General features: G+C 40.8%; 1 protein-coding gene across 3 annotated transcripts in view; it reads right to left on the reverse strand.

Moving 5' to 3' along the window:
• nlgn1 (neuroligin 1) overlaps window positions 1-20295 on the reverse strand; it is a 316065-nt gene that overhangs the window by 179124 nt on the left and 116646 nt on the right. For 2 of the 3 annotated variants that reach the window (XM_070960103.1, XM_070960104.1), the window contains 2 exons: window positions 13598-13657; window positions 5445-5597 (listed from right to left, as the gene is read on the reverse strand). In XM_070960103.1, the coding sequence (XP_070816204.1) occupies window positions 5445-5597; window positions 13598-13657 (213 nt within the window). The remainder of the gene's footprint in view (window positions 1-5444; window positions 5598-13597; window positions 13658-20295) is intronic. The other variant, XM_070960106.1, reaches the window with a different exon arrangement.

Here is a 20295-nt window from a genome sequence, read left to right on the forward strand (position 1 = left end):
ACAAACTCAACACTGTTAGGGCCTGGCCTTAAAGGCACAGTCCACTGTTTGGAAGTACAACAAACAAGCCCTGCAGAGGTATTGGTTTCATGTATTGGCAGTTAAAATCAACTTTTGTGGTTTTGTGTTTGTCAGAAAACCATTACGGTGCATGTTGGAGAAGTCGACCTCTTATTTCGATTTACAAGATATGAAAGTGCCAACAACTCAGTTGCACATCTTCGGTGGCACGGTGGAAAAAGTGGTAACACTGTCGCCTCACAGCTAGAAGGTCCTGGGTTCAATTCTCGCTGAGGGCGCCGGGGGTGTGTCCTCCTCCATGCCTTCGGTGCCTAATGCTCGAGGAAAGAGGGGCCTTTCTATGTGGAGTTTGCATGTTCTCCCCGTGTTCACCTGGGGTATCCTCCATAAAATATATCCCTGCTAAAAACATGTAAGAAGATCGCCACCAGGATAGGAGAACTGGGTCCGCTGTCAGCTGGCAGCCCACCACTCCTAGTCTGCCGTGGAGGAAGGCAGACGATGGATGGGTTAAATGAAATGAAATAAAAATTTCACAAAGCATGGCATGTGATAAAATAAAGTATGTTCCTTCTTCTTCTTCTTCTTCTTAATTGTTCAAAATTACTGTTATATTCACTGGGGGCAGAGGTGAGGATAGAAAAAGTTTCAGAGCAAGACAGACCATTACATGAAAATATAATGACACTACCTTCTAGCAACCCTCAGAATAGCACCATTTTTCACGTCTGAGTATCTGAACACTGTATCTGGAAGATGAAGTTTCTTAATTAGTTCAAGCGTTAAGTAAAACAAAAACCAACCCTACAGCAGATTATAGACCGAGGAGGAGTGCGATGACGAAGACAATAAATAATAATGACACTTTGACAGCACTATACCATGTGTTCCATTAACACCTCATCTGCACTCGGGAGAAACTCTGGACTCATTAAACACAGAGACGTTCGTAGACACCCGTGGACAGACACCGACAGTAGCGTATTATATAGGTGCCCCACGGCCAAATCCATTGTAGCCAAGGCCCTTAAACGATAAATACAGCTTCGCGTCAGCAACCCTGCATATTTAAAGCCACTAATGGCTCCCTGCAAAGCGCTGGCTCTACCAGACACAAACACACACTAAGCCGAGGAGAAAAATCACTGGTGCAAGAGCAGGGAGTTCTGTCAGCAGAGCAGCATCTCCAAGACAACAGGTGCTGCAATGACCGGCTGGGTAGGGTCAACCACACACTACCAGCAGTGGCTAACTGGTCAGCTGGAGGATATAATTATGAGTCTGGGAGACAGTTGAAAGGCATTAATGAGGGAAGGTGACTACAACAGACTACACTGCTTTGTCGTCTGTCAGACTAAGAAATGAAATTGAAATCTCTGTTTGAGATGTGTAACACCGTGCGGCTCCTTGTGAATGGGACTCCTCTTAATTCATCCATTCTAATGTAAGGTTAGCCCTGGTGTGCCTCTGGAAGCTTTTAGGCAACATGGCATCCACATGTGGGCCAGTCAGTTTTCTAGATGCAAGGTCATTTTCTAGAAGGAATTGATGTATTTTGTGTTTTTGAGTGTGAAAGCAGCTATCAAACTGTTTGTCAAGTAAACCACTCTTGGGTCCACTAAAAAAGTGAGCTCTGCTGAGGTCCCCCAGACTCCATTCAAAAACTACCCCTGCATGCACTGATAAGTTGACCAATGTGACTGGTCAACATGGCCCATAAATGTGCATTACATTATACATTATAGGGTATAATACCTCATTTCTAGGTATATTTTTGTGAATACGGAGAAATACATAGTTTGTGCTTTTTTTCCTGCAATGGGTTTTTCCAAAAGTCTGAATAAGCTTGATTTTATAAAAATATCTTTCATCGGGTTGCTGCAGGAGTGCATACACAATCAACCTTCATCCAGTGAAAGCCTGCATTGTTACTAACCTTAATAAATAGATATAGACTTTGACAGAAGGTGCTGCTGGATTATGACTTGCAGCACATCCAAGCTTGACTAGTTGCACTGAATCAGGAGCAAAATAAATGTATGTTTGGAGAACTTCGATTAAGACATGTACATGTAAAGAACTACTGTAGTAGTAGTAGTAGTAGTAGTAGTAGTAGTAGTAAAACTGTCCTAGATCCACACTGTTCCAGCATAATTTCACATCCTTTGAGAGTCAATGACAATATCACACAATAAATACTGAGACCATGTTGTGGAACAATGGAACATCTTTTTTTAATGTTATTCAGTACTAATAAATGGCTCGAGATGAGTATTTTTGCCAGTGGAGCTACTTATTGAACTCACATGTACATTTACTAAAAACTGGATGACTGACTGGAAAGCCCAGTGGTTTTGAGTCTTACACCTACTGTAGCTGAGTACACACTCTCTCCCTGTCACTCACACACACACATACACACGTTTGGTGCGGTAAAGCCTTCTGCTTTTGTCCATTGCCAAGGGGGTAAACACACACACATAGAGTCTAATCTGAGAGCAAACAGCGGCGCCTCATGTTAACCAGCAGGGATACAGTTTCTTTCAACGCCATGAGGCTTACAGCACTTAAGAGCTCACACTTCAGAGAGAGAGAGAGATCTGGAACATGGAATTGAGGTTCCTGAGGATCACATCAAAAAATACTGAAAAAACTGATTGATTGGGTGTTGTTTTGCTTTATGTGAGCATTGTATGTTCACATAAAGCAAAAGTAAAGGAAATATGAATGTATGTAAACAAGCAAAACAACAATCAATCCTTTACTTTGCTTCTCTTTTTGGCATTTTTATCAGCTCATTTGTAATATTAAGACAGAAAAGGTAAACACTATGGTGCAAATATTCAAAACTCAACGCTGACACTGACATTTCAGCACTTCAGAGCATTTTCTCAAAGACATATCATAGCAGCAGAATGGCTATCAGACTCCCATTATTATTATTATTATTATTTTTCATGATCAACCTATCAATCATTCTAATTATCAATTTATCAGTTTGTCTAAGGCATTCCAAATTAATGAAACATGCCCATAACAATTTCCAAGAGTACAACTTTAAATCTATACATTGTTTGTGTTTTGAACAAAAGCAAAACTCCATTTATGATAATAATAACAAATCATAGAACAGCAGCATTCTCACGTCAGAAGCTGGAACCATGAAATGTGTAGCATACTTGGTTAATTAATGGCAACTGCTTTTGCTGATTCAACAACTATTCCATGACAGTATGAGTATGTGCAGTATGCAGTATGTGTAATGTGTCTGTATCTTTTCGGGGAAGGTCATGTTGTGTAAAGTGAGTATTAACAGGTGTAGAGGTTAGCACTGTTGCCTCACAACAGGACGGTCCAGGATTTGGATCTCAGCCCTGAACACATGCACGTTTTGAACTTCGGCCTTGACGAATGTCCATGCTTGTGAATGTATATATCAGATTCTCTGCATAACCATCTGTATACAGCACATTGTGCATGCACCCCTTGCACACACTGGGATAGTCTCCTGGCCCCACATGACCCTAAAAAAGAATAAGTGGGGATTGAAGAGGAATGATTGGTAACTTCAGATGATGGAGTATCTGTTTAATATCCACTTTTGTGGTTTTGGCCGGGCTCGACAGTTACTTAAGGGAGGTGTCCATCCAGCCAATGGCTGACTGGCAGTTGTATCTCCAAAAAACGTGAACCACGATTGCTCCACTGGCATCTACAGATGGAAAATTTCTACTTCACTTAAGTCTGTGTCACCTGATTTCCAGCTGTCAGGAAACTTGCGTTTCATCAGATTATATGGTAGAAAACATTAAGTTTTGCATTGATAGTCAGCATCTGCATTTCAAACAAATAAATGTAAGTCATGTAAAAGAGATCAGGGCCTGAATAAGTGAAGAAAAAACGGAGACAATGCAGACCACCTGCAGAGAACATTACTGTTGTGTTTCCAGTTTTTTTCCACCCATCAACATCTCAAAGAAGTGCCTTTAAGATTCATTCTTCATATGCTTATGCGCACACAAATGTATGCACACACAGACATGCCCACAGACAAATGGCATTTTAGTTGAGTGAAAGGCGGATATTGCCCTGTATCTTTATTCTGGTATAGTTTAATAAGAAAGGGAAAAAAAAAACAGCAACCAAAACATGGAAATGGAATCGGCTCCTTCCATCCAAACAAATGACAGCATAATCTCATTTAGGACGGTGGCAGCAAACCTTTGTTTCTGTCATGTGTCGCAATATATACCTGCCCTCTGGGTAAGGCAGTGACATCCATACACAGGAGAAAAGGAATTAGGAATTAGACTGATGAGAAGAGATAAGATAGACGAGGAAGAAAACAGAGGTGGGAATGAGAAAAAGGGACTGAAGATCAAAGATATTGCCATGACAGATGAAAGGCTACTAAATATAAGACAGGAGATGGGGAGGGGAAATGCATAAAAGCGTGGTAACCAGGCCAAATCCAAGAGTCAGGTCTGTAATGGATGTGTCCTTTTTAACACATACATGTGTCAGTGCAGGAACATGTTACGCCCCACCAAGCACTGGGATGTCAAATCACCTGGTTATGATATGAAGTCTGCTATTACAAAATTCTGTGTATATCAGAAAGAAAACTTGAGATATAAACAAAATCACAGCATCAATCACAAGCATCAAACGCTTGTTTGGCGTGCCTTTCAGGATAAAATGGGTCGGTTGCATTATGCCCAAAAATTTCAATCAACTTTCAACAACACTGGTTTGTTTCATCACACACTGCAGTGGACAGTATCATGTGAGAATCTGCTCGATCAACAGCGAAAGTTGAACAACAAAAAAAGAAACATTATTTTGTTCTCAACTTCACCTTTGACCTTCCCAATACTACTCTACAACAAATCAACAAATCACAACCAAACTCCATCCTTTGTCTAAACTGTAATTAACAAAGCAGTGAGAGCAATAGCAATAGCAGAGACCAAGAGAGGAGCATGGATTCCTATCGAGGAACCAGAATCAGCTACGGTCTCTGGAATATCACCAGCAACAGCGCATAGACTCACCAAAAATAGAAGGAACGAGGGGAAGAAGAAAACAAGAAAGACAGAAGCATGAAAGCAGTTAGGAAGAAAGACAGTTGGCCAAGCTAAACTCTGGAATGTGACCAGCAACAACACATAGCAACACCAGAACAGATAGATGCAAAGACTGAACGACGTTGAGAGCTTCAATTCCTAGTTTTGGCCTTTGTGCTCAGCCACAGTCATTGGAAAATAAAACAGCATCACATGGAATCACCAAAAGTGTTTTAGACCTCAGTCTAAGCTGATGCTAAACAGACAGAATCACCGATAAAGGAATGAAGAGTAAAGACAGAATGGATAGAATATGACAGCGATGGTTGTGTATCACACAGTAAACAGGATCCTTACCTAGGACGCCCAGCCGGTAGTTGACAGTTATGACAATCACATTCCCATAGCTGGCCAGGATGCTGCCGTCAAACATATTCCCAGTTCCTTCCATGTAGGAGCCCCCGTGGATGAAAACCATCACCGGCTTGGGGCTTCCACTCTCCCTAATGTCTGGAGGAGGGGGGAAGAAGAGGAGGAAGAGGAGGAGGTGGAGAAGGCAGAAGGACTGATTAGATGACAGATTGAAGGTGACAGCCAGAGATGCTATTTCAATACTTTAAGGAGCTTTGGCCATCTCTTTAATTTGATTTTTTTCTGAGTAATCTTGGCACACTGGCTTTTTAACATGGAGACCTTGTTAGTTTGAGGCGTCAAACCATTCATTTTTCTACATGAAGGCCGTGACATGGTTGTGGTGATCGGAAAATGTGGTTTTATTTCTTTATTAAACTATTTTAAATTCCATATGGATGTTAATGAAACAGGATATTTAATGTGGTGAGTTTTAATTTTCCTCCAGGCAATGGACTGTCAACATGCAAGAGTGGCAATCTAAGCTGTCATACCATGTTGAGGTGAAACCTGTGCAATTAATCTGTGGGAAAATCAACACAAAATGGCATTTTAGGCTTGACAATTTTATGAAAAAGCACTGCGTTATTGAAACTTTAATATGAATTCAGGTTAGCTTTTCATAGTTATTTAGCTGGGGGAAATGTTTCCCTTGATTCTGTGAATATAGATGCATGTGAGAGCGTACAGCAGCAGAGGAAATTAAACAGAACTAAAACTGAATGGGACACGTTTCTTTTGAAATCGTTCAAAGGTTTTTGTTAATGTGAAGGACATGATGTTTGTTCAGCTTTTAAATCACAGCGCAACCATTTCCATAATTACAGTGTAATAAAACAATAGGCAAAAAATGCAACAAAAGATGACTTGCCACATTAAAAGTGCTTATGCTGCAACAAAGCAGTAGCTGTCTTTTTATTAACAAAGGAATATTTCTTTGAAAGTGAAGGTGCATCTGTTAATATTAGGTCAAGGTAAGAGAATTGTGAGCTTGCTGTCAGCAGTAGAATTAGCTGTATTAAAGTGTGCTACATCTTGCTGATTGGAGTTGAAGAAAGGAGGGCTGTATTGTAAAGCTTTGGCCCTTGACGTAGTTCTAACGCAGACTGGATTGTGAGCAAAAAGGATGGGAAGACTTCGGGAGATCTAACAACATGCTGCAACCCATGTTCAAAACAAGGTTTTGCTTTCATCTTCTGTATCCCAGAGATGAAGCTTTTCATCTTGCTTCCTAACTATCTCCAGCAGTACATGCAGCAGCACACATCGTTTATCCCACTGATGTTTTACCACTGAGGGACTCGGGTCCAGAGAGAGATCAGTGAGTCTACGTGGAATTAAAAATTAACCAAGCAAGAAAATAGAAAAGTGTTACCTCCGAGACAAGAGAATAAAAAGATGTTCAATTGTGAGGGGAGTAAGAGAGGCTTAAGGATAGTGTTTGTGTCTGAAAGTTTTCCTGCAGTGTGTTTAAAGTACCCACAATCCAGGGGGAAGACAAAATGATGTAAACGCCTCTGGGAAAACTTCAACTCAGAAGGAACTTAATCACAGTAGCAAACACTGTTATGAACGTAGTTAATTTAAGCTTTTAAAAAGTGGCCCTTAAAGTACTCAACTGTAAATAATGTACAGCAGTGTGATTGTTACGATCACACTAGGACTTATTTGATTAAGGTGCTGTGTTGGATTTTGGTGGTTTTACTTTCCATTCTACCTTTCTCATGTATGTGAGAAGGTACAAAAATAACTGATTGCTGAGAAACAGGACATTATGCAGCAGAAATTGGAGGAAGGAATTAAACATTACAGTATATCTACATATTGGGCAACTGCAGAAATTGTTTTCTTCCCAACAGAGAATATAAAATAGACACAGCCTTGAAAAAAGCTCAATTGGGAAAATGAAACTAGGTTAAAGAAAACAAAAATCTAGCAGGAAATTAAAAGGAGGCATATGTAGGTAAAATGCTGTCTCCTCGTGTGTGTTTGTGTGCACACTGTGTCCTTGTTGATCTGCTCCCTCTGTCGCAGCAGGCAGTGGCCACAATGTAGCGGCACATCATAACTCTCATCTGGAAGGCTTCCAGAACCTTCTGACAAAAAAGGTCAGGGGATTATGGGGTGTGTGTGTGTGTGTGTGTGTGTGTGTGTGTGTGTGTGTGTGTGTGTGTCACAGCACTGATATGTGTGTGGCCTGACAATAGGAGAGCAGGGAAGACAAAAGTTGCAAATGATAATGATGGACGATGGTAATGGTGATGACTGTTATAATTCTAATGATGGTAATGTGATGATGCTAATGTTAATGTGATACTAATGATGGCTAACATGGTGACACCATGACAGTGGTCGTGGTGATGATGAGAAAGGACATCATTGACAGTGATGACAACAATGGTAGTGACAGTAGTATTGATGAAAATGAAGCTAAACATGACAGTGATGATGACAATGATGATGATGATGATGATGATGATGATGACTGAGTATAGTACAAAAGACAGCGACTGCACTAATGATAATGTTGACATTGATAACAGCCATGACAATGACGCTGATGACGATGTCAACTGTGACAGTCATGGTGATAATGATGATGATGATGATGATGATGACTATGATGCTGATGCTGATGATGATAATTCTCATGATGGTATTGATGATTGTGTCAAACATTGACAGCCTTGATGATGACTGATGGTGAAGGCATCAACTACTGTATACTGTTTATAATGTTGAAAATGACACTGATGATGAGGATGTTGAAACTAATGATATGGACAGCTGTGATAGTAATGATGATGATATCGCAACCATGACAAGTATTGGAATTTTAATTTAGCAGCTATGATGATCACAGAAACCTTGACAGTGTCATCGAATGATGATGATGCTGACAGTGTCATTAATTGATTATTTAAAGGTTCTAAGCAAGTCTTCATATATTAGTGTTATGTCACCCTAACACAGTATGGATGATTTCTCATATCTGTATACTCTTTGTGGGAACTCCATGATGTGACACAGTTTCCTGTATGTGTGCATGTGCTCTCAAGTATTACAGGAATACATTAATTTCTGCTGCAGTGAGATACATCCAGTGCTGCTGTTCTAGCTGCCTCTTTCTGTTCAGCGCTGAAGGTCAGCAGTAATGAGGTGAGGTTAGGACAAAATTGTCTTGGCAATGTTTGAGCATTTGATGGATTTACCTGAATTTACCTGGATTTACTGGCTGAAACAAGTCCCGGCGTACATTGAATAGGCTGTACCTTGAGGTTTTAAGTTTATGCAATCCAGCTTGCTCCCTCTATGGTTTCCTGGCATCTTTCATTGGCTGCCACTGCAAGACTCAGAGCCAAAAAAAATCCTCTAAACCTCTCCTTTCATTCCCCTAACTTATCAATTAATCCTCATTCAGCTGATTGCAAATTTCTTCTCTTTCCATCATCGTCTTGCGTGAAGTGAGCTAATGGTATATTTGGGGTGATTGTTAGAAGTTCTAATATTTGCATGGTTATTTGTAATATCAATGTGTCCTTTTATCCCTCTGTTTGAAGTGACTTTATATGATTTCAGTCTTCAGTAAAGGTGTTTGGACATAGGTGGGACCATCCAACTGTCCTCCAGGGTTTTTTTACACAGCGAGCAGCGAGATTAAAGCTTGCTTTGAGAAGAGCTAAAATGAGATGCAATCTTGTGATTCGACCATTCAGTCTTCCCCGGGATAAGTGTGGGTGAGAGAGACTTTGTCAGAGGATAGGTACTGTGCCAACATGGAGTAGATCATTCCTTCCTCAAGGAGGAGGTTATGATCAAAGAGATTCAGGTGCTTTAGATTTCTCTGAGCAAACCCTGAGAGATGCCCCCGGGCTGTTGCACCATCTTCGGTATCCTCTCCCTCTGCTGGTGTAGAGGACTTATCAAACCAACGGCAGACACAAGGAGTAAAGGTGTTTTTTATCCTGGCTTCAGCCTTTTGCTGCAGGGAGCAAAGCCACGGGGACTCTTGGAAAAAAAGCAACAAGAAACAAAATGTGGCCCAGTGGTGAACACCAAATCAAATGCTTCCAGAGGAAATGCTACTGTGTAATCAGTGCAACTGTGATGCCGATGTGGCTCATTAGGGTGCATATCCACTCGCATGTGGAAAATAACATGAATACCAACATGTAATGACATGCAGATTTGGTGGCATATTTACTTCTGCTATGTGCAAATAAATATTTACTCTGCACAGGATTACATTTGCAAATACAAGCTGATTTTCAGGAACTGAAATGCTAAAACATTGTTTTATCATATTTGCTTTTATTGCATTGCATGTCATCATATGTCATCATATTAGAGCTTTGATGCTGTTCTTAATAACAAGAACATCGTTGGACTTGTTGCGAGTCGTAACCAGAAAAAAAAGACAAGCTTGGTCTTTTTTTTCCAATGCCTATACGATCTACTTTATTGTATTACTAAATTGTAATTACTATTCTATTCTAGTTCATGTTCACTTCGTTATCATAATTATCACTTCCCAATTTGTAAATATTGTTCACTCAGGCTTACAGTTAAAGCAGCTCTGATTTCCCAGATAAGATCTGAAGCTTAAAAATACGAAAGCGGCCAAAACCTAATCTGATGTGAACACGGAGGACGCAGAAAGTCAGGGTGGACACCTGATTCGACAGTGTTTGATGTTGACACAGGAGACTTGGCCAGCGGTCAACATTGGCTTCTTGTGACAGCGACTGTGAAGTCAGCTGCCTAAACATTCAACCAAAGCGGTGACGGATTGGAAAATCCTCATATGAATAATTTTGGAACTTATGGGTCTTTTTGAAGGGTACTGACAAGCAGCCTGTGTTGTTGGTTCAGTATGAGGATGAGTGGGTTACATGTGATGAAGAGAGGGCAGTGTTTTAGTGAGCAGTAAACTCACTAAATTTGTGATTTTCCTTCCGTTGGTTTAGTTTTGACATTTTCTTTTGCTTTGTCATTAACGGTGTGATTTTAATCAAACATCAATAGTTGTGGATCAATATGTAAGATTGTGAGTCATGGTGGTAAATGAGGTTTCACTTTTACTCCATAGATGTGACATCAAGCCGCCTCAGTAGTTGGAGTTCCACCTGAAATGTCACCAGCTGGAGCCTCTGGGCGAGCTGGATTCCCCAGTTGCTCTTTTATCATCTTTTCCTCAGCTCCAGGATTTGCTGTCAACAAAATCTATATCCTTGTGCCCTCCAAGCTCAAAGTAATATATCCATAGTGTATAGGAGGATTAATATCTCGCAGGTATTGCAATATAACACTTTATATAGGCTACTAGGGGCCCCATAAGAGCCTCATAGATACCACAGTTCACGACATCTCCACTTCTGTGTACCTACTCTTAACCACTCCAGCAATATTCGCTGTAAAAAAAAAAAAAAAAAAAAAAGCCGGAGCTTCTAACAAATCCTCAGCTCTCAGGGACTTTCCTGTTTACATCTCTATTCCCAGCACAAAAGGATTACAAACAGCAGCTTTACTGAGTATAAAGAGATTGTAAAATCCAAGATTTGCTAAGTGGGAGGGGTGGGAAGGTTAGGGGACGTCCTCTCTGAGTTTTGCATCGACAAGGCGACAAGCGGTCAAACGTTAAGAGCATCAAGGATTGCTGGGGGGGGGGGGACCCGAGCTAATGAGAGTCAGCCCGGACAGAGCAACAGAGGGAGTGACTGCATGTCTGTATGTGTGTGTTCTCGAGCATATTTTCCTCTATATTAAACTGGATTAGTTGTCTGCCCCACATCCTTTATCGAGATAATGCTTGAAGCTTGCTGGGATTTCATTGAATAGATCTGTGTGACTCTCTAATCTTATTGGTGTGTGTGCCTCTGTGTGTGTGTGTGTGTGTGTGTGTGTGTGTGTGTGTGTGTGTGTGTGTGTGTGTGTGTGTGTGTGTGTGTGTGTGTCTGGGTGTGTGTGTGTGAGCTCTCAGAAAAACAGCATGATGGCATAGATCAAAGGGATCTGGATGGTTGTGAGTCTTATTTGGATGTAATTGCTGTTTACTTCGTCACATTATACAGTAGAGGTGCCTTATTAAGACTTTCTGCCTGTCATTAAAGTTGCACTGCAGCAGCCTTAAGGGGATATGACTCTATCTCAGGGTTTTATCAAGGACATTTTATTCCTTATATGACTTTTCAAAGGGCTGCTTGTTTATGGCAACTAAGAAAAGATTCATCTTTTTGCATTATTGAGATTAATGGATTTCCAGCACACTGTCTTTGCCTTCAAACAGCACTTCATTTAAATATAAAGAGGAGCAACTGCAATGTTTCAGCTCTATAGACTTTGTCAGGTATCCACTGGATCCCTTAAGTATTCCTTTTCATCAGTATATGCCCACTACTCACACAGGATTAAATGCCTTAAAAGCAACAACAGCATGTGGGGAATGCTATGTGGAAACGTGTGGAAGATACCTCAGTATTACCATATGATTTACTTCCAAATGCAGAATCAGTTTGACTTAATCAGGCCACAGAGATATGAGTGAACTAACGTGTATATATGTACTGAACTGCACATTGCCAATACATTGAGCCAGTGCAGGCATCTGCACGAGTGTGGAGTTGCTTTGCTGATAAGGAATTCATCCAGTCGTACTTCAACAATATTTCTGAGTGATCACCTTAATCACACTGTGGATTTTCAGTTGGAAATTGCATTTGGTGAGAGAGCTCTTTGCAAAGCCTTAGCACAAGTAAACAGCAGTGGAGTTAAACCTCAATGGGCAGAGGTAAATATACTAGAGTTAGTAATATAGTTTAGTTTGCATCTTTGTATTCCTGGTGAACGGTACCTAACTGCATTTACTCAAATTTTTACCTACATACAATTGTACTTTGCTTTCATTTTATGCAACTTTAGACATAATTATTTACATTCCAAAAGGACTTATTGTTCTTTTAGTTTCACCAAATTAATTTTGACAGTCAGATTTTACATACAAAACAAATAATCACCTTATACATTTCAATATATTGTAAATATATCAACTATATATATGTATAGAGTAGTTAAAATATATTCCACTGCCAATGATTATTTCTGCCTTCTCTGTTGCCCTGACAAAATTTAAATTACAATCTGCTGTTTGACAATTTGAAAATCATGGCATTGACAGAAGCCACATGAGCCACTGAAATGACCATCCAATAGAAATTGAGTATTTATGTGCTAATGGAGAGCCCAGATGATCACTTCAAACTATAACAACAGTAATGTCTTTTGAAATCAGCTCCACCCAAACACTGGCTTGTGTATTATTGCAAAGTCTGTCACGTCTGCTAGCCAGTCCTCATTTTATGTAGCTACAACACGGCTAATTTAGCAGACTTGGACTTAGATTCTGAATCTAACAGCCACTGCGGGTGGTTGACCAGAAAGTTAGCTTCACATACTGGTGTGCCATAAATTAGCCCTGACTTTGCCCTGTAGGAGAGGAAACCATGCCAGGAGAGATAACAACCCAGTCTGTGCAGCAACCACAGCTGAGAGAGATGATTACTGTGGCTTTGTCCTGATTTTACCATTGTCTCAGACTCATCATGTAGTAAGGTTATTGGTTTGACGCCCAAGTGTGAACAGGGCTACGTGTTAGTTCAGGTATAAGCCAGTTAGCCAGTTGTTGATCTTTTGAACATGATTTGATTTTATCAACGAGACGAATTAAAAGAAAAACATGCAAAAATGTGTTAAGAGCTGGCTAAGGGGTTAATAGGTACTTGATCTGCTGGTGGGATGCAACATAGAAAAGGAAAGAAAAGGTAAAGGAAACAGCAAATCCAAGCAGAGAGTCTATGTTAAGGTATTAATATCAAAGAATGGTGGTAGACATGAAAACTTTAGACATCAAGCTGAAAAGGACAAAACACATCCAGCCCAAAAAGAGAGTTTACGAGTAAAGAGCAAAAAGAAAATGTCCATCACTTTCAAAAAAAGGACAAGAAATGTAAGAAAATCAAAGAAGATAAAAATTGGAGGAGAAAGGGTAAGTTTGGATTCCCTTGTCATGCAAATCAGTTTGGCATCGGGGGGGGAAAAAATACCTTCGTCGTCCGTGCGGTCACTATCACCTAAATCATCAGTGTGTTTCTTTGTAAGGGGACCTATAGGACCAAGAAGGAGAAGATGGAGGAAAACAGGGTGATCAAGAACACACACAGCTTTCAAAAGATGCTCTCAAAAGATAAGAAGGTATGTCAATAATTAATGTTTTTATAGCCCCTTTTTTGGAAAAATCTTCACACTGACAAGGACACTTCACATGTTTACAGTAGAAATGTACTGTATACGAGTTCACTTAAGAAGGTTAAGGAGCAAGAAAAGAGGGATTTTAAAAAAAGAGGCAAAAAATATTAGATCTCTGTTGAAAATGAAGACTTAACTGAGGTTGAACCTCTTAGGATCAAAAGACATAAACCTCTTTGAAACAGTGCACACAGTAGTATCAATTATACATATTAGATATGCTATGTTAACATTTGGAAACAATCACTGTAGCAGAGAAAAAGGCAGAGGCTGGAAAAGAAGCAGCATTTATGAGAGCAGAAAACTCAAGAGAAGCATGTGACCAACGGCCCCTTTGTGTGGTAACACACACAAACACACACATACTGGACAACAGGCAAATTTATTTCTATGTTGCCTCCTGTGTCAATACTCAAAGGGTTAAGAGGGTTATTATTATTTTTTTCTTAATTTATTTCTTGTCTTACCCATTGTGAACAGCAGCATTTGAATGCTGAAAACAGAATTTACAGTTAAAGCCTTGTCCACTTTATTTATAATTATTTTTATGCAAGCCTTACAGTGACCATCATTGTCAAATGATGGACAAGGAATGGAGAAATAGTTCATTAGAATGAAAATTTTGGGAAATACACTTTTTAGCTTTCTTAATCAGAGTTAAAGAAGAAGATCAAGACCACTCATGTGTATGGTAAATACAAGGCTGCAGCCAGTTAGCTTAGCTCAACATAAAAACTGGATACATGTAAAAAAGCCAGCCAGTGACGGGACTCAAGGAAGTTACTGCAACCAAACTATAATGTGTTAATTAGTGATGTTTGTAGGTGCTGGTAGGTGCATTTCGCTTCATTAGGGCAGTTCCAGGCTAACTATTTCCCCTTGCTACCAGTCTTTGTGCTAAGCTAGCATAATCAGCTGCTGGATGCAGCCATATATTTAGCATACAGATGTGTGAGTGATCAGTCTCCAAATAGGTGCATTTCCCAAAATGTCAAACTATTTCCTCATGCACTGTGGTTGTCTTGATGAGACAAAAGTAAGTGAACTTGAATCTAGCGTTGAAGTACGTGGTGGAATAGTTTGACAGGGGAAGTGGTCAGCTGCTTCTTTACTGGAACTAACATTCAGTCATTTCAATACAAGTTCCTTGTACATACAGAGACACACACACACATGCTAGCTTAAACAAGAGAAAGAAAGACATGTACACACACCCATAGAAAACACACACAAACACACACACAATGAGTGCACACAAAACTACAAAAGATCTGAACACATGCAGCATTGGAGTGTAGGATGTATGCTAGCAGGGTGCATGGCACACACAAGACCAGAACAGTATATTGGCAGTGCTTAAGCCTTCACACACACACACACACACACACACACACGCACACACACACACACACACACACACACACACACACACACACACACACACACACACACACACACGCACACAGCAATGTCACAGGGTTTCAAATAGCCATCTACTGATGAGGAAATGATCATTCAAATCATTTCCAACCACCGTCATTAGCCACAGCACCAGGTAGCAATTGCATGCACATAATTCCGCTTGACTTCATGAAACTGATGCAGCAGTCAGTTTCAACATGATAAAGGTTAAAAGGCAAATTCTGTGAAAAAGATTCATGTTGAAAACTAGTTCTGAAAAATCAGATGAAAACTCTAATCACGTCTTAGTTTGAAGATATCTGTTTTTGGAATAGAGAATGGGAGATGAATCACTAGAAACGTTCAACATACTTTGACTCAGTGGCTCATGTTGATGAGTAATACTGTAATTCCTCTATCGTTCACCATCCTGGTGGTTTATTCTCTCTGGTGACTTTAAAGAGCAAGCTGGCTGCCTGCATATCATTCTGTCCTAGAGCAGTCTCCCAGCTCTCTTTTGTGAATTTGACAAGCAATTTGATAAGCAAGAGCTGACTTGTGCTTTCTATGTGCTGAATAAGCACCAAGACCCAAGAATTGCTTCTTTCAGAATGTAAAATGTCTTAGAATCATAGAAGAATCTGCTTTCTAGGGATGTGTTACCTGTTTGTAGGGTCTACTGAGTGATCACTGTCAAAGTAATACATAAAGGCTGCGGGAGATTCCTATTAGCCTTTTGGCATACACCGTGTTGATGATATAGCTCTGTACTCATACTTAAACATCCATCCATTATCTATACCGCCTATCCCTTTCGGGGTTGCGGGGGGCTGGAGCCTATCCCAGCTACAATGGGCGAGAGGCGGGGTACACCCTGAGCCGGTCGCCAGGCGATTGCAGGGCCACATGCAAAGACAAACAAACATTCACACTCACAGTCACACCTACGGACAATTTAGAGTCATCAATTAACCTAATGAGCATGTTTTTGGTCTGTGGGAGGAAGCCGGAGTACCTGGAGAGAACCCACGCATGCACAGGAAGAACATGCAAACCTCACACAGAAAGGCCCCGCCTGACCTGGGGATCAAACCGGCAACCTTCTTGCTGTGAGGCACGCGCACTACCTGCTGCGCCACCGTGCAGCCCCATACTTAAACATACACCACAAATTAAAGTTTCAAATGCATCTTGGGAAGTTAAGCGCAAAACATTCTAGTCCAGATTCCAAAGTTCCCAATGACACTCTTATTTAGAATTTGTATTATGAATAATTACTGTTATAATCAGTCATGGAAGCAGCAATATGAGAGATTAAAGGAACAGAATGTGTCAGAGCAAGATGGTGGTCCCCCATGAGCCTTCACAGCAGCTTCAGTGCTCCTTGGCACAGAAGCTATAAGAACTCAGACAGCTACAGTGACAAAGACGCTAGCTGTAATACTCTGACGGTGTCTAAATGCTAAATGACGTTTAAGCTGCTCTTTGGCCTTGTAGCACACCTTGTTTCTGAGAATGATTCTACTGTCTTTACTGAAAACAACTCAAAGTTTTGATAGCCTGAAAGAATGATTTCTACTCGCCTTGACTCTAAACTTCACATTCAGCAGTCCTTCAGCACGACTTCAGCACAACCTGACAGCCTGTTCTGCACACTGCAAACGTACAGCATTTGAAACTGAAGTGGGGTCGTGGAGTTTGGGGGATGTCAGGGGGCATGGCTCTGCTTAATAACAGCATGGTGAGTAGCACAAAGAGTCAAAAACACTGTTTCACTCATTAAGGTCAAACACAGTGGTGTCAGCTTTGCAGTAGTGGTCATTTCCAAACCAGAAGGATGTCTAACTAAAGTTTGAAGCACCCAAAACAACACTGACAGTGTTTTTTTATGAAGGCTAAAAACACTCTAAATGCTTGAGTGTTACACCCACGTCCAGAGAGGTAGGAGCACCACACACAAAAAGGTGTTTCCTCCCTGCTGCCAAAACCAAGATCTAAGTAATGAAGAGCAGTTGAAGTGAAATAATTGCAACTGAAGCAGTATACTGTGTATCAGGTCGAACCAATGGCACAACAACAAGCAAAAGAGCTACCTTGAACAAGAAAAGATAATCAGCTTTTTGTGTTCTGTTGCCACTAAGTATTGCCCATAATGGTGTGGACCAGGCATTTCAAAAGTTCCCAACTATAAAAACTATGAGCTGACGTTTATCCAAATACACGAAACAGACTTTATTCATCATAATACTGTACATATTGAAAGATCGCTGCCCCCATAAAAAAAAAGGCCGACATCAACAGGTTGCAAAAAACAAAGAAAGAAGTTGGAGGTTGGAGCTATGAGCAACTTGCGAGAATAAAAGAATCAGAGAGAACTGTGATTGATGTGGCCGCTCTCTGGACTGCACATGTGCCGCTATTACAGTGGCATGTTGTTTGACTGAGGGTTAGTGGGGATCAGAGCAAACAAGACAGCTACATGACAGCTTCTATCGCACACACACACTGACAGACAGACAGACAGACAGACAGACAGACAGACAGACAGACAGACAGACACACACACACACACACACACACACACACACACACACACACACACACACACACACACACACACACACACACACACACACACACACACACGCTCACCCACTCATGAATGCACACACATACAGAGAGAGAGAGCCATCATACAGAGATCAGGTGTCAATTCTAAACTGGCCAGTGACAAGCAGGCCTGACATTGACCTGCACTCCCCCACCTGCCACTGTGAGCATATGTGTGTGTGGGCAGCACAAGCACTGACACTGGTGAGGTCTCAGCTGGCATCAGACCTGATCGGTGATTAGGAGCTAGAGACATTTCGTCTCTTTCCATCTGACTTTATGTCTCTCATCACTCTCTATTTTTGTCTCCCCTGCCTTACATTTTAATATATTCTGCTCTTCACTGCCCTTCTGCTGTGCCTATGTCTTTCTGTTCCTCTTATTCCTGTCTTAAATATTCTTTTTTTCCCCCCATTTTCACGTTTCATGAAAAGGTTGGAATGATTTCATCCATCCACCCTCCTCCCTGTTGTTCCATGTAAAGTGTGATGTGGACTAAAACATTACTGAAAGTTGTCTGAGAAAGGACTCCTAACAGCAGGTCAGCTGCATCTGATGGTCTTCATCAGTGGATGAAATTTGCTCAAGTCTTTGCTCCTCTTTGATCTTCCTCTGGCCTTACACTGACTTTTGGGTGATGATGATTTTGAGCCCTTCTCACTTGATATCGTGACCATGTTCTTGGTACCCACCATGGTCGTCACGTCGTCCATTTCAGACGCTCATTCAGGCTATTGTCAAGAAAAAGCTGGTGAACAGAAACAAAACAAAACAAAGACAAGACCATCAAAGACTCCATGCTGCTTTGTATGTTGTGAGCATGGTCAAATATGGATTGAAACATGTTTCATTTGTTTATGGCATCAAACAGCAACAAAAAATACTTTGTTTTTATTGTTTTTTGCCAAAAACAGCTAAAGCCTGAACACTTTCTGGCATCTGTGGAAACAAGAGGTCTTACTGGAAATGTGCTCTTAGCTGATGTGACATAGAGAAGCATTTCCGACTTTTTCTCATTTCATGATAAAGACAGCAAGGCCTCAAATTGAATATGTATGCTTCCAGACTAATGCAACCCATTACACATGTACAGTATGTGTATCTTTGACGCATCCAGTGGCCATAATGATAAGTATGCCTGTGTAATCTAATGCAATCCAATACAACAGCTCTGCCATAACACTGACATCATTATTACATTAAATGGAGAAGTGTTTCAACGTTTCTGTTATCCCCATGTACAAATTGGGGGGTGGGGGGGGGGGTCAGAATATTCTAAACACAACCACTAACGATGACCTCAGTTCTATATCAACATCTGTATGACGATGTCAATGCAAACTGAACATCAGGCATCATAAAAGTAGAGTTCATGGCAGGGCACTTATAATGGGTTGCATTAGTCTGGAAGCATACAGCTAGTGAAGAGGCCACATTTCTATCAGCGATGATAATACTGTATTCACTGTAACAGTTTCTGCTAACACGGCCGCACTGTTGCAACAAAGTCAGACTCAGACAGGCTGTTAAAAAAAAAAGAAAAAAAAAACAACATGTAGCCAGATTCTCAGCAGCTTTATCTGGAAATGAAGCTGAAGATAAATACATCTGAAATAAACTCTGATGACAATTAAATGGACACTTTTGGTAAGAGTTTCATTTCTCTATCAATAAGCAATGTCTATTCTGGATTTCTTTTTGTTTTTTGTTTTTTGTTTTTTGTCATGTTCCCAGATCTCTGCAATGAGCTTAGTGAGTATGTTTTATTAACAAAAGCAGTGATTCCTACAAAACACCCAAGTTTCCTGAAAGGGCCTGAATGAAGCAGAGCCAGCACGTGCAGTCAGTCGCTCACACTCAGTTTATAATCTCCATTCTGTCTGTCTTTGTCCTTTGCAGTTTGTTGTTTTCCCTCCATCTGTCTCTCTCTTCGTCCCACATACCTTCCTCTCTTCATCATCAGCATTGATTGGAGACTGATGAAGAGGAGTTTCACGCTCTCTGACACTGCAACAATCCATGACTCAAAAAGTCAACTGGGGAGCAAGGATAATACACACACACACACACACACACACACACACACACACACACACACACACACACACACACACTCAACCCTCAGGCTTTCCCTTCTCTTGGATGAGGTAATTATTGCGAGGAGAGTCCATGCATCGATCGCACATTCAGCACAAGAGCTATCCATACATACATATTGCTCTCTGTATGCATCAGTCAAGGTCCACACCGGCATGGAAACACAGCGGCTTAATCAATCACCAATGCACATTAAAAAAGGGGATCTAACAGAGCGCACGGCTCAATGAGCCAAATAGGTAATCTACCACTGACCTTGGATAAAATCCCTACAGGCTGTAAACTATAAATACAGAATCCATTCCCCAAGGTAAAACTGAGAGTCTAATGCACTTCAGCAAACCCTCTGATGAGAGGAATTAACAGAGACTGGGAGCGGTGAGTAAGC

The sequence above is a fragment of the Chaetodon trifascialis genome, chromosome 4, assembly GCF_039877785.1.
Source record: "Chaetodon trifascialis isolate fChaTrf1 chromosome 4, fChaTrf1.hap1, whole genome shotgun sequence".
In the NCBI taxonomy this organism is placed as follows: Eukaryota; Metazoa; Chordata; class Actinopteri; order Chaetodontiformes; family Chaetodontidae; genus Chaetodon; species Chaetodon trifascialis.